Below are 15,644 nucleotides of genomic sequence, written 5' to 3'. Positions count from 1 at the left end.
CAAAGATAACAGAAAAACTTGGTAAAGCCTTCTTAGAAACCCATCACGAATACCACCATTCTAAAGTCTCCGATAACCTAACAGCCATACTCATCATACTTCAAGGCTTCTAGCAACGTCCTGACGCTGTTATATTCCTTTCTGATACGCACCGAATAAGTCAGGGAAAGAGATGAATACTTATTCTCGATATGGAGTAGCACAACTTTGAGGCGTCTGGATGAGCTGTCAATAAAGAGGCGCCACTCGTTTGGGTTGCTAGCAATTCCAATTGCCTCACACAGACCGGATACGTTGTGGCAGAAGCAGAGTCCATCTTGACGAATGAAGAAACTTGAAAAATGTCCTCTGACTTGCGACATTCTGGAAAATTCTTGTTAGTTCGAGAAAATTCTCTATTAGCCACTTAGCACTGAATCTACCTGGAATGATCTGGAAAATGGATAAATTTGAAAATTTCATTACCCAGGTCACAAAAGCAAAGTTTTAAGAGAAAAATAGGTTTTTTCCATTTATTTTAGACATAAGCAATTGAGAAATAACACTAAAATAAGACTTAATGGTTGGTGGTGGTTGGGAGTTATACTAGTTAATTTAGATAACTGGATGGGACCCTTCATACTAGTATAATTCGTTTACTGGACTACCAATTAATGTCATTTTACCATAATGGGGCTGGAATGCTAACTTCAAGAGATAAATTTATTTAACTTACTTACCTCCAAGTGATAGTATCTTATTTTTATTTTCTCTTCTTCCCCTTTGATTTGGAGAGCAGTAACCTCCCCACAACTGGTGAAATAGAGGTGAGGCTTTGTTGACTTGAGCACTCACATTTCGCTCTTATAATTTCTATTTCTATATCTATTGCTACTCCTTTATTTTATTTATGTGAGACTGGCGAATGAGGTTAAGACTGATAGATGGTGTATCTCCACCACAATGTGGGTCCTACTTCCGCAGTCACCTCCAAAACTTAGGGTACATTTTATATCTCGCAGAATAACTTGTACCTAGAGATCCTTTCAATTAATGCAGAGTTTTTTTTTTTTGTTTCGGCTTGTTTTGGTTATAACAAACTAATATCTATATATAAAATCTACATAGTTCTGTATTTTAAAAGTTATAAAAATTGCAGGTATAGAACAGAAAAGTGCCGTTTAAACTAAGCAAGTTAATAATGTTTGTTTTTACAAAATAATTTAACAGCATTTTTTTGTAAACTGATATATTTAATAATATTTATTCAAAGTAAAATAATTTAGCAGTGTTTTTGTAAACTAAACTGCATAGCAATCTGATTTAAGTAACAGTGATTTTGTAATTTTTTAGTTTCTTAATAATGTTTGCATACATAAAGTAATATATGTTTGCGTAGACTAAGCTATTTAACTATATTTACGCAAACAAAGCTACTTAACAATGTTTGTGTAACTTTAGCTATACATCAACGAGTAAATTAAACTACGTAGCGATGTTTGTGTAAACAAAGTTACGTTACAGTTTGTTTAACCTTAAAGTTTTCAATAAACTGGACATAACAAGGACTACGTATGCCTACTTTTACATCTTTAGTATAATGTAATCTAGTGAAACGAGAGATTTCCATATATTTGTTTAAAAACACTTTACAAAACTCTATCAGCTTGGTAAGCATTGTACTCCAATGAGTGCAACACGAGTACAAGACCTTTGTAACATATAATTTTATTTTATAAATCTTCTTATGAATACCTTAATTAATTTTATGAAATTTTGGTTCACATTTTCTCTAATTATGCTACCAAAGTTGTAAGTTAGTTTTCTCATAGTGCCATATATGTAATTGAGACGTGTTTAATATATGGCTTTTATAAATTATCATAGGATTTCGACAAGATTCACTCTTTAAATACAAATTCACTCAATATTTAAAACTAAAGACATTTATAATAATGTTGGATTTTTTCAGGTATTCGCTTGACCACATGAGTCATGACTCCCCACTGTCCTCTCGACGAATTCCTTACAGGTAAGAATTTTCTCAACCCACTTGAAATACTTGATGTGAATTAATTTAATGAACAGCTTTTTGTTTTCAACTAACTGCTTTATTTTTGTTTGTGACGTAAGTTCAATCTTTTGCAGAATACCATATCACCATTGTCAGAATTTTAGTCTTATTATTGAATAAAGGGGAAACAGATTTTTTTGCGTGTCCATTCTGCACAAATAAAAAACGTTATTTAAACGCGTTTAGACCTTATTAATGTCCGCAGCAAGCTTTTTTATTCTGCCATAGAAAATTAAAGAGGTTCTGATAGTATAAGGTTTTAATCGTATAAACTTTCGTCCTTTAATCCTCATCCTGATGGCTTAGCAGTGAATATGAGAGCCTATCCCGAGATAAAACGGATTTCAATACCTGTCTATGAATACATTACAGATTGCCCATTACGTAACTTTACACTTATAAACAAACAACTATATTCTTAATTAACATATTTCAGAAACAGGAACTTTCTTTGAAAGTTATTTATGTGTGAGTTTTCTTATAGCAAAGCCACATCGGACTATCTGCTGAGCCTACTGAGGGGAATCGAACCCCTGGTTTATGTAAATCCGTTTTTTGGGTTTTTTTCTCTTTATTCATCCCACCTCAGAGAGGAAATATAAACAAAAATACATGAAATAAACACTAGTTAAATAATTAGCATATGGAAAGAAAACATTCCAAGATACCACCTTGTTAAAAAATTACAACAAAAGGTATAAAATGTGTTAGAAAATATAAAAGTAATAGTTAGCGGTAAGTATATAAATCAAATTACAAAAACATTAATAAAACAAAGCAAACAATGGAACACTTGTGATAAAAAAGAAAACTTGTAGAAAAGAATACACTTCATCTTAACAAAGCACCTAACAGGTATCTTTGTCACCAACCTACCATTATAGTGATACAGTAAATGAAACACTAGTTAAGTAATTAGCATATGGAAAGAAAACACTGCAAGATACCTTGCTAAAAAATTACAACAAAAGATATAAAATCCGTTGACTTACCGCTGTACTAGCGGAGGGCGAAAGTTATTTTCCACAGAGAATATTTAAAGATATCTTAATTATTTTCTTGGATTTAAAAATCAATTTTCAATTTATTTAGGTTTGACTCCCTAATTGTATAAACATAATATATTGTTTTAAAAATCTTAAAGAAACATGAAAATATATATCTTTTCATAATAAAGGTTTCGTCAAATGTCAGTAAAGATTTAAATAGCTTAATGTGATCGTTTTTGGCAGTCTCTCGGTTAGTTCACAACATGTAGATGTCATGTTGGTCTAACGAAACCAAATAATATGTCCTCAGTTGACTTTTGATAAGAACAATATTTCGTTAGTGATAACATATGTCATTGTTTTTTATGTTATCTAGATATCATTTGAAGAAAAAAATCTGGATTATTCAAAGTTTTGATACAGTAAATAATTTTTAGTTTCATCCTAACAGAATATGAAATATAATTTTGATTCTCAGAAATATAACAGGTTATCTTGTCAGAAAGATTGTTTTCGTGTTGATATGCTACAAATATTAAACCTGTTTACGAGGTCTGTTCAAAAAATACGCGGACTGACGTCATAAAACAAAATGTACTTTACTTAGAAGTTACAGATCTGGGACCCCTTCAAAGTACTCTCCTCCTCAACGTACACACTTATCCCAACGGTGTTTCCACTTGTTGAAACAGCCCTGGTACGCTTCTTTTGTAATGTCCTCCAGCTCCTTCGTCGCATTTGTCTTAATCTCGGGAATCGTCTCAAATCTTCTTCCTTTCAAGGGTCTTGTGAGTTTGGGGAACAAGAAAAAATCGCAAGGAGCAAGGTCAGGTGAGTAGGGGGGGTGGGGAAGAACAGTGATCGAGTGTTCGGCCAAAAACTCACGATTTCTGAGGGCTGAATTTCGCAGCAACGCGGTGCATCTTCAATTTTTCGGTCAAAATCTCGTAACAAGATCCAACTGATATCCCACACTCTTCAGCAAGCTCCCTGACAGTCAGACGTCGATTTGCCCGCACCAGGGTGTTGATTTTGTCGACGTGTAGGTCGTCAGTTGACGTGGAAGGACGTCCAGGACGCTCATCATCTTCAATGGACTGTCGACCATCCTTAAAACCTTCATGCCACTTGAAACATGCCGTAAGTTTCATAGCAACATCACCGTAAGCCGTGTTAAGCATAGCAAAAGTTTCAGTCGCAGATTTTCCAAGTTTAACACAAAATTTCACAGCAAGTCGTTGCTTCTTCAGGTCATTCATTCTGAAATCCGCCAAACGAAAAAATCGCACTTCACTTAAAACCGCGTAGCTAATACACAAATGAAGATATCTGCAATCGGGAAATGGCGTCGTAATCAGCTGATCTGTGCGAACCTAGCGACACCAAGTGGATTCCCCTGGAATCAACTGGAGCCGCGCAATTCAAACAGTCCGCGTATTTTTTGAACAGACCTCGTATGTCATTCTGGCTCAAAGGTAAAACAATTACAATGATAATAATAATATATGATGTTGAGCTTTTTTTCACAAAATTGTCGGATAAAGTTTCGTTCTTGTAAAAGTACCAAATGCGCTCCATTGTCACAAAGGTGAGTGATTGTGTTACATTGACACAGAGAAATGTGATTATATTGTCATAAAGATATATATCATTACGTTACATTGCCACAAAGCTATGTCATTGAGTTACATTGTGTTTGGTATATTAATTTATTTCGGACGAGTATTCGATTTATTTTATTACTATGTTAACATATTACTACTACAAATAACCGGAATTTTAATTTAAGCTTAGCAGATAATTAAATGTTAATATGTATTAAATTCGTGTTATATGCCAACAAAATTATTACACACAATTTCCTTTTCAAACACAAATTTATTTTAATAAACAAACAGAAAATCAATACGATTTATAATAATGGTTGTTACTAATAGCTATTACAAATGATGGTTTATATACAAGACTTTTTCAAACTTACAAACTGTATTGGGTCTCATATCCGGTATAAAACTAAATATTATATTGACGATTTAGGTCCACGACGAACAAATTAATTCTGAGTTGATATTGTCACACCAGCTTAAGCTAGCTAACAAGCTGCCATTTCTTGATTGGCCTCACACCGGGTACCGATGAAGATATTTAATGTTCTCGTAAAATTCTAATGTGCGAAGTAATTTACTGAAGTTAAACGATTTGTAATGTTCGAAATCTATAAAGGTTGCTGTTCAAATTATGTAATTTTTCTATTAATAGACGCTAATCACAATTATAGCTTCCTAGGCCTATAGCACTCTGACTATAGCTGTCCAATAACAATCACTCCTCTCTCGACTTACCACTTTTTATAGGTATCACTCGAGACTCTAGAACCTTCACCAAAGTTTGCTATCAACAATACTGTCAATCGCTAAAATTATATACACACATAGTACATTGTTGATCATTACTCAAGAATTATCTACCACTTTTCAGAACAGAAGGGACTTCTCAATACATAGTCAACAATATGCGTCACAATAAAAATGAAACTATACAGAAGCATATGCACACACTAAAATAAATATACAACGATAAATTCGTTACAGTTGTCACAAAGACAAGAAATTGTGTTAACTTGTCACAATGAACTTATGTCTGAGAGATGAACCTTCTTGGGGCGTTAAGGTTCTTAGTTTTATTTTTTGTCAAAACAAAACTTATTTTTATGTTATTTGCTACGGATATGTAAAAGCAAAGGAAAAATTACAGAATTCCAAAGCAAACAACCCATTTTTGTAAACTATTACAACAGACCCAAACGAAGCTATAGTACTGCCAAGTCTTACACAAATAAAGCTGAAACCTCTTCGTTGAAATCTCCCAGGCCTGTTGTCATGGGTACCACATGTGAAACTCTTTCAGGAATGCACCCAAATTCTCCAGATATCAATCAAGCTACTTGGAAGTCACGCCTAAATACAACCAGGAATAGTTTTCTCGGAAGTCCGCGTTTCCATAGAAGAAAACTTCAAAGTAAGCTAACTTATAAAATCTCTAGTTTGAAAAAGTGTAAATACTAAATTAAATCGTGTGTGTGATTTTATGTGAGAGAACATTATTCTTTCAAATATCTATTATAACGAAATTTATTTATCTTTCTTCTAGCGCCATCATCTTCCGACGATACAGGATCAGATTCCTTGCCAGAGTAAGTTTATGTTTGCTACAAACTAGCTGTGCATCCTTTACGAAAGAAAAACGGTCCAATATCAGGTTAACTACTTATTAACTCATTGAATTACTCAAAATGCTGCCAAGATGTTCTTAGTAACACGCCCTCCAGTGGCACAGCGGCATGTCTGCGGACTCATGGCGCTAGAACCCGGGTTTCGAAACCTGTGGTGGGCAGAGCACAGATAGCCCATAGTGTAGCTTTGTTCTTAATTCCGAACAAACAGTCTATTTTAGAAACAAATAATATAAAAATTAGCAAACCACTGTCACTGAAATATTAAAATTTGTTTAAAACATTCACTTTTGTGTTAAAAATTTGTTTTTATACGGGAAAGTAAAGAAAGCAAACTGAAAGTTAATAAAGTGTAGAAACGGATTATATGAGAAGTTAACTTATATTACATATTAGCAATATATACAAATATAATGATGTTTATATGATCATCAGGCTTAACAATGTAATTATAATTGAGTTCTAGTGGATTTTACAAGCTCAAGAAATTTATACAATAATTTTCTTCTGTGTGAACCCAATTTTTCGTTCGTCCGAGCTAAATTATAGGTAAGAAAGTATTGCTGTTTTTACTATAAATCTGGACTAGTAAATTCCATGTCCCTCTCCCATTCCAGAAGAACAAACAAAGGGGAAATGGGCAGCATTTGCCTAGTTCAACGTGACACTTATGGTCAAAACCTTGGATAATTAATTTACAGAACTAACAAAGATAGAAAGAAGAACTTTTCGAAAGACTTTCGTCTTTTGTCTTCAAATTTTAACATAGGTTTATATACTGTCTGGAGGGGTATGTGGATTGAGATAAGCGTGAAGTGTGTGGATGCTTAGACACATGTCTGGTACAGCCTTGGCTATAGCCTTGCCAGTTGCAATCACAAAACTGAAAGTAATGTTTCGTGTAATCATTCACACACCTTTTGCTTACATATCAAAGGGTAACACTGCGAAACGAATCAACTCTCCATTTCTTTGTATGGACCATACCCATTACAGTTTTTAGTTTCTTATCCAATCCCGTAGCAATAATCTTTGGGCCTCAGATGCAGGAATATCGTGAGATCTTTTTGTAAGAAGAGACCAATGTTAGTGTGGTCCTTACGTTTTTTGTTTGTTGTTTAGTTGTCTCAAGGTCTGAACCGTTGTGCTCGAGTACGTTCGATCCTTTCAACACTGTTGCTACGGGACTGCTCTCATCCCATTTGTTTAATTTCTACAAACATACTTTGAATTTTTTTCTCAGTCCAAAAAGTTTTGGATCGAACCCCGAATTCAGCGATATAAGCCATCACCCTGAGACAAAGAAATAGAGACTAAATATTATGAAATTGGCCCTTCTTCATTGCTTTGACTTGTTTGGCCAATAAAAATATAACATAAATTAATATATTAATTATGAATTAGTTTGTAATTTTGAACTGATAGACTAGAAGACAGATAATGAACAACATCTACGATTAACTATTGTTAGTGTGATTTGATCGCTACTCTCATAATGCATCCATAGCCTCTAAAGTGCGTTTTTGCGGCAACGCTTTTGTGTTAACTGCTCTAAAAAAGTAAATTTACTTACTTTTCTTATTTGATTTAACATTTTATGATTTAACCTGTTAACGCGGGTAAAATGAAGAACTTTTATAAGTAATCTGAAACCACATCAAAATTTCTATCATCATAAAGAATGCAGATTCTCGCCGAAATGAATATGACCAGAGTGCTCCCTTGTTAATAGTTGTATTCAGCAAAAGATGTAACGTTATTGTATAGTTTTAGTTTACTTAACTATAAGTGCTTTTTAACTTATTTACTTTTATACTGTACTTACATTTCATAAGATTAACCAAGAAGTCCTGGTTTACAAATCTGACTGGTGGTGAACGTGATGAAAGCCGTGTTTTTCTGGTTAAAGAGGTCTCTCTTGGCACAGTCAAAGCAAAACTTGTCCTCTCCTTCTTATCAGTAAGTTTAATTGCATCCCATTTTGGATCTCAATTTATATCTTGTAATAACATTCTCTTTTTCCGGTTCTTTGATGGTAAATTTCAGTTTATTAACTGAATCATAACTATTGCAGCCTGCAAGTTCCTAAAAGGTAAAAACTGTGTTTTTGAGATTAAACTTTTTTGAAGGAGGGTTTGGGTTTGAAATATCAACATTACCATTATTTATTGTGTCATCTATTTAATTTTTCCATCTTTTGATTTCTTTTCTCTTTTGTCTTTTTTTTTTTTTTTGTATTCTAACTCAGTTTTTCTTCAGAGAAAGGTTCACTCAATAATGTCAGTCACTCATGGGCAATTGTTTGTAAAAACAAATTAACAAAAGAATTTATGTTTCTTGCTTGAGAGGCTTGGTCTAAAATAAAATAAAATATATATTTCGGAATGATTAAACGCACAATTTCCATGCACTTGATGCACTTTGCAGATAGCAGATCTTACCCATACAGTGTTGTCACACACAACTTTTCAAATGAATTATCACAAGAGCGAAACAGAAGCAAACGAACGAAATTATCTTCAGCGAGACATTTGTTTTAAAGCAGACGCATCAGTTCTTCCAAACACCAATCTACAATTATTGACCAAAGACAGCGTGAATGGAAAAGAAAATTCTCAGACTCTATCTGTTTATTGTATCTGTTTTATACTAGTTTCAGGTAAGGCATTTGTTTGGTGTTAAAATAACTTATAATTTCTAGAAAGTTAAAAAGTAAAGAACCATTTTTTTAGAAATTTTCAAATAAGAATTTAAAAAATTAATTATAAAAAGCACCCAACAATTCAAATTCAAAACAAGAAAAATCATCAACGCCATTGTAAACAGTAATTTGGTTGATAAACATGTTTAGTTTCCAAATTTTCAGCTTTCCTTATAAAACATTTGTTACTAAGTTATCTATAACATTATTTCAAAACCTAAAACCTATAAACTCGGAAGATTACTCGTTTTAGTATGCAATGTTGTAAAGACATGCTGATATTTTAGTTTCTCATGAATAAGTGGTGAGTGATGTTCTTATAACACCAATAATGATAGAAGTTTGTCGTTTTTCTGATATACAATGAGATATTAAAGTCATTCGACGACAATTTAAGTGTTACGTCTTTTTTTTTTTAGGTTGATATACAGATAAATAGGTGTAACTCTAACTATCAATATAATACGTATTAACATTTCTGGTTATCATTTATTAGCAGCTATCTTTTGTGCTAAAAAGTCTAGTCGTCAATTTTAGTGACATAAACAAAGAACAAATTATGGAACATTTGAATCGAATTGTACTTAATCATTTTCAGGTTCAGTTCAACTTTTCAAGCGAGTTTGCGACCAAATCCAAGAGCAACTTTTGAAACGTTACAGAAATAACTCCTCCCACATTAGTAGAAGTCCAACGGCAGATCTTGTAAGCGATTCTTTCTTTTACTGTGATAATGCATTCCCTGGCATTGTTAAGAACCAGATACTCGGAGAGTCTAGAAAAGCAGTGGTTCTCAGTGAAAATACTGTTAAGGACCAGCCTGTTGTGGAATCAAAGAGATCAATGGTTCTTTCACTTTGCAGATCAGTTCAACACATTACATCCGACATTTTGATGTCAAAATCCGTGGTAACCAACAAAACATGAAAACCAGAGATCCACGGATGTCGATTTGATATTCGTCATTAATTTTTGAAAGACGGGTAAAGTCAATGATGGCTGCTAATGCTTCATTATCTATGCCTAAATTCGGTCATATAATCACACTTCTTGTGTCACTTTGTTGTTTAACACCCGCACTTTTAAAAGTTACGATGGTTTTAGTGTTTTGATGTTGGGTTGAACACATTCAAAACCCAGAAGTTCAGATATTCCCTCAACACAGTATAAGTGCTTAATTTCTAACAGATCTCTTCCAATCTAAGATCTAGAACCTATTTCGGAATTTGTTTAATATAAGGGTGAAAACACCATAATTAGTTCTAAGATTGCTTCAACTATTTCGTGAATTGATATTTCACAGACTTAGTCAATTACATTATTTTATTCGAAACAAATCCCAAATAATATCCTCAACAGCTTTTAAATTTTTATCTTAAATTCCCCACCCCAATTACAAACAGGGATCCGCATTTTTTTCTGCAAATTGAACACTGATACTAATTAGTTTCATGTAAAAATCATTTAACACAGTTGTTCTGTTAAACAAATATCCTCACTTATCACTTAGATATCTATGTCATATTATTATTCTTTGTAAGCTTAACTTGTTCGCATAGTACTTATAAGTTATCGTATGACAATGATTTATTTCTTAATAAAGTATCAGGATTGTAAGTTTGTAATAAAAGTTCAAAACGAGTTCAGAATTTACATGTCATAAAATTGTATCTTAAGGACATCTCTAGTAGAGTTGTTGTCCTTCGTTTTTATTGTTGTAAACATATACGATTCTAAAATTCAAAGACTTTCTCGAATGATCTTTACCATAGCGGTGACTAAAGATATAAATTATTAAAATACGTGAATTGTTATTTATACAAACAGATACTGTTAAATTGCATCGTTCTTCAGAATTAGCTTATGTAACTAGCAAAACGGAATAGATATTAAAAATCAACTTACTTCCTACGTAGGACTTGATATATCTTCATTTACATGACTCTTCAGGTACTCATAACTGTTTACGTTGTTGTTGAAGTAAATTTGAGAACTAATTTATGACAACGAGAAACTCTCTTGAAGTAAAAATGTATTCTCAAAATGCTGGTATGGGAATTAAAACTTTAATTAAGATAAAATACAGAACAAAGTTTCGACCTTCTTAAGTCATCTTCCGGTTAACAAACCTTTGTACATAAACGTGTATTGCGTGCGTGGTAAATGTATATCATTGTGTTATGTTAAATATTGTATTTTGAAATTTCATTATATCATTGAAAATTTTTAAGCACTTAATTAAGAGATAGTCCTTTTAGGAGATGAAATTTAATTAATTTATAAATTAGTTTTGTTTGTCTGAATTTCACACAAAGCTACTCGAGGGCTATCTCCTCTAGCCGTCCCTAATTTTGCAGTGTAAAATTAGATGGAAGGTAGCTAGTCATCACCATCCACCGCCAACTCTTGGGCTACTCTTTTACCAACTAATAGTGGGATTGACCGTCACATTATAACACCCACACGGTTGAAAGGGCGAGGATATTCGGTGCGACCGGGATTCGAACCCGCGACCCTCAGATTACGAGTCGAACGCCTTAACCCACCAGGCCATGCCGGGCCCATAAATTAGTAACAAGCGTCCTTTTATGACGACTTAATTTTAACTGAATTAATGAGTAATTGTCGACGTGATGAGAGATGTAATGTACGAGTCATGGTGGCTTAAGAAACACGTTCTCTACTTCATGACACTATGATTTAATTATTAGTTAATTAATAAATTCACATTCACTGTTCTTTTTATATTTGATTATAAATGAATTAATGCTAAGCATCATTTTTAGGACGACTTAATTCATTAATTATATTATAGTTGAGACATGTAATGTATAAGTCATGTCCGTCTTTCATTGTGGCCTAAAATATGTTATTTACTTTGTGAAGTAATCATCGATCATAGCCGCCTGTCTGGTATCCAATTATAAATTCGGCCCTGTGGACCAACATGGCCAGAAGATTAAGGCACTCGACTCGTAATCCGAGGATGGCGGGTTCGAATCCTTTTCACACCAAATGTGCTCGCTCTTTCAACCGTGGGAGCGTTATAATGTAACAGTCAATCCCACTATTCGTTAGTAAAAGAGTAGCCCAAGAGTTAACTGTAAGTGGTGATGACTAGTTGCCTTCCCTCTAATCTTACACTGCTAAATTAGGGACGGCTAGCTCAGATAGCCCTCGAGTAGCTTTGTGCGAAATTAAAAAAACAAACAAACAAATAGGGACGGCTAACGCAGGTAGCCCTCGAATAGCTTTGTACGAAATTCAAAACAAACCAAATCAATCGGCCCTGCATAAGTTAGTTTCGCCTCTTGGTGAAACTTTGTTGAACTATGACATCATGGTGGGCTAACAACACGTTAGTGACGACACGTCCTCAAGTGACAACCTTTGGAACTATGACATTGTTATCTTAGATAACATCACTCACTCACCGCCTGTCCAGAAGTAGTCAATCAGCGCGAGGTGGCATTCTTTGGACAGTAAAATGCCATCCTTACTGTTGATGTCTACAGGAAACATATAACCTAACCATTAAATAGAATGATCTACGTTCAAACACTAATGTATGTAGTTCTTGACATGGCCAGGTGGTTATGGCGCTCGCCTCGAAAACTGGGGGCTCGATTTCCCGTCCCACCAAGCATGCTTGACCTTTCAGCGAAATACCATGGACCACGGTGGTGGTTCATTAATAGGTTCGCACAGGAATTGTACAAAACTTCTATTAGAATATACAGGTAAAACCCATATTAAAAAGCAGACTTGTTCTTGAAACAAACCTGAAGACTTTCTATTTCAAAAGCTAATGCTTCGAAAATACTAATATGGCAAAAAATTGTTTTCCGATTATTAGACAAAATTTGAATGTTATATATTTGTTCTTCATATTATTATTATTCATATCACTCTTGTTTCACAAGTCTATGGAAAAACGTTTAATTCAAACGAGGGCAATCCTACTGAAAACCTCCTTGGCAGTTCATATGAATATCTTTATGTGAATACCTCAAAGAGTAGAAGAGATTTTATCAGTTTTTAAATTGCTACTGACTAAGTTTTTCTTTGAAAACGCCCCTCAGTGGCAAACCATACTCACACCGCCAGAAACCGGATTTAAATACTTATAGTAAGCAGATCATTTTGTAGCTTTGTATTTTATTTTAATGAATCATTCAATCTTTGAAAATATTTTAGCATTGAAGCCTACAGCATAAACGACCAAAACCTATGCTTAGCTACTAAAACACTTGAGAAAAATCATCTTGAAATGTCCATTCCCTAAAATGTTTAAAGTTCTTGTGCTTTTCGAAGCCATTCATGCATTACAGAAAGGTAGAAGCAGTTAAATCCTCCATTCTAAATCAGTCATAAACGCTTCATTTTATTAGATTAAACAATATGTATATTTATAAGTGTCTTTATTCTTATTATTATTGATCATAGTTTTACAGGTCGCTAAACACAAAAGAGGCTATTAATATTTTACTGAAAGGTGAGCAATAGTAATGAATGCACTGTTAAGTGTCATAGGGTGGCTATAAAATTAATTTAAATCCCTTTGTTTCTCACTCTGAAGATTTTCTCTATGTCCTTAACTTTCTGACATTTAAAAAAATCCAGTGCTTTCCTAATTGTAAAATATTTTGTAACATACTGGTATAGTGCATTAAATAGAAACTGCCATGTTAATGATTTATCATTTCTCGAGTTCACTGTTGTACCTTGTCTCATCGTGTTTTTTATGACTATTTCAATGAGTTTTTTACCAGTAGATGATTATCATAGTAGGTTTCTCTACACTTGTGATTGGTGATTTATTCTACTGACTTTGGTCTGGCATGGCCAGGTGGTTAGAGCGCTCGACTTGTAATCTGAGGTCGCGGGTTCGAATTCCCGTCTAACTAAACATGCTCGCCCTTTCAGCTTTGTGGGCGTTATATATTACGATCAATCCCACTATTCGTTGCTAAAACAGTAGCCCAAGAGTTGGCAGGGGGTGGTGATGATTAACTGCCTTCCCTCTAGTCTAACGCAAAGGCCCAGCATGGCCAGATGATTAAGACACTCGACTCGTAATCCGAGGATCAGGGGCTCGAATCCCCTTCACACCAAATGTGCTCGCCCTTTCAACTGTGGGGGCGTTATAATGTGACGGTTAATCCCACTATTCGTTGGTAAAAGAGTAGTCCAAGAGTTGGCGGTGGGTGGTGATAACTAGCTGCCTTCTCTCTAGTCTTACACTGCTAAATTAGGGACGGCTAGCGCTAATAGCTCTCGAGCAGCTTTACGCGGAATTCTAAAACAAAACAAACCAAACCCTTGCAATGTTTTATCTTACAGTAACCCTTACCATTAAAAAATACGTATGGTACCATAAGATCCCCCAACAATAAGTAACTACTATAAAAAGAACTTGGTCAAATTGCTTGACCGATGTTCTATCTTTGAATCTACATAAAGATCAAAATCTATTTGGTACAAAACTTTACTTGGCTTTTCTGAAAGCTGCTGATCTTTTGTTCGTCTGGTGAAAGTTGAAAATATGTGTCAGTTTGAGAAAGAAGAACACTCTATTTGTACTCAGTGCTATTTTTCTTAAATTATTACGATTCCTAATGTCATAAGCCCATCAAGGCCTAGTGGTTAGTGTGCTCGAGTAGCAATCTGCAGATCACAGGTTCTAATTCTTAAGCGAAGTGTGTGACAGTATAAATTCAGAATTAATTTGCTGGTCGTGGGCCTTGATCCTGGATAAGTCTGGTTTGTTTTGAATTTCGCGCAAAGCTACACGAGGGCTATCTGCGCTAGCCGTCCCTAATTTAGCAGTATAAGACTAGAGGGAAGGCAGCTAGTCATCACCACCCACCGCCAACTAAGAGAGCGAGCATGTTTGGTGCGACGGGAATTCGAACCCGCGATCCTCGGAGTAGAAGGCGAGTGCCTTATCCACCTGGCCATGCCGGGCCGGATCGTCGATAAACCATTCAGTTTTAGACCAGCTATAAGACTCGGATTTGTTTCTAAGTTTGTAAAACTCTTATATATAAACTACCATTTGTAATGACTATTAATAATAGCCGTTATTATAAACTGTATTGTTTTTATATTTGCATATTAAAATATATTTATGCTAAAAAAAGAAAGTGTGTATGTCATTTTCATTGGTAAATAATATAAGTTTGATACATATTAACTTCTAAATTCAAATTTTCTAAAATAACTAACATAATAAATCGGAGACTTTTGTATGTTTTCTCACAACAAAGCCACATCGGGCTATCTACCCAGCCCACCGAGGGGAAATGAGCCCCTGACATTGGTGTTGTAAATCCGTAAACTTACCGCTGTACTAGCTGGGGACTCGGAGACTTGCCTGAAATAAAGTATAATTCGCAACACTGTACACAGTTCAGTGATAAAAGTGAGATTTGTTGCACCTACATATTAGAAAGGACATTCTATAACAATTGTCTGTGTATTTAGGCTTCTGCCTACAAGTGAAAGTAGCCTGTAGCAAAGATTAAAGAAGAAATAAAATAATTTGATATTATGTCGATTGTTTTTCACATTATCATGATCACTTAATTCAAAAATATCCTTCTTCGCCCAATTCGCCTGATAATTTTAATTATTATATTCGTGATTTAAAATTATATGGGGGTTAGT

General features: G+C 34.3%; 1 protein-coding gene across 12 annotated transcripts in view; it reads left to right on the top strand.

The window, feature by feature from the left end:
* LOC143234842 (serine/threonine-protein kinase BRSK2-like) overlaps positions 1-15,644 on the top strand; it is a 57,271-nt gene that overhangs the window by 41,505 nt on the left and 122 nt on the right. For 9 of the 12 annotated variants that reach the window (XM_076472509.1, XM_076472511.1, XM_076472510.1 and 6 more), the window contains 6 exons: positions 1,952-2,011; positions 5,840-6,060; positions 6,193-6,235; positions 8,110-8,233; positions 8,702-8,933; positions 9,574-10,659. In XM_076472509.1, the coding sequence (XP_076328624.1) occupies positions 1,952-2,011; positions 5,840-6,060; positions 6,193-6,235; positions 8,110-8,233; positions 8,702-8,933; positions 9,574-9,902 (1,009 nt within the window). In that variant the 3' untranslated portion in view covers positions 9,903-10,659. Of the gene's footprint in view, positions 1-1,951; positions 2,012-5,839; positions 6,061-6,192; positions 6,236-8,109; positions 8,234-8,701; positions 8,934-9,573; positions 10,660-15,644 lie in introns of those variants that run through there. The other 3 variants (XR_013018827.1, XR_013018828.1, XM_076472516.1) reach the window with 2 other exon arrangements.

Source organism: Tachypleus tridentatus, chromosome 12 (assembly GCF_004210375.1).
Source record: "Tachypleus tridentatus isolate NWPU-2018 chromosome 12, ASM421037v1, whole genome shotgun sequence".
Taxonomy (NCBI): domain Eukaryota; kingdom Metazoa; phylum Arthropoda; class Merostomata; order Xiphosura; family Limulidae; genus Tachypleus; species Tachypleus tridentatus.
This window is presented reverse-complemented; position numbering and strand designations above follow the sequence as displayed.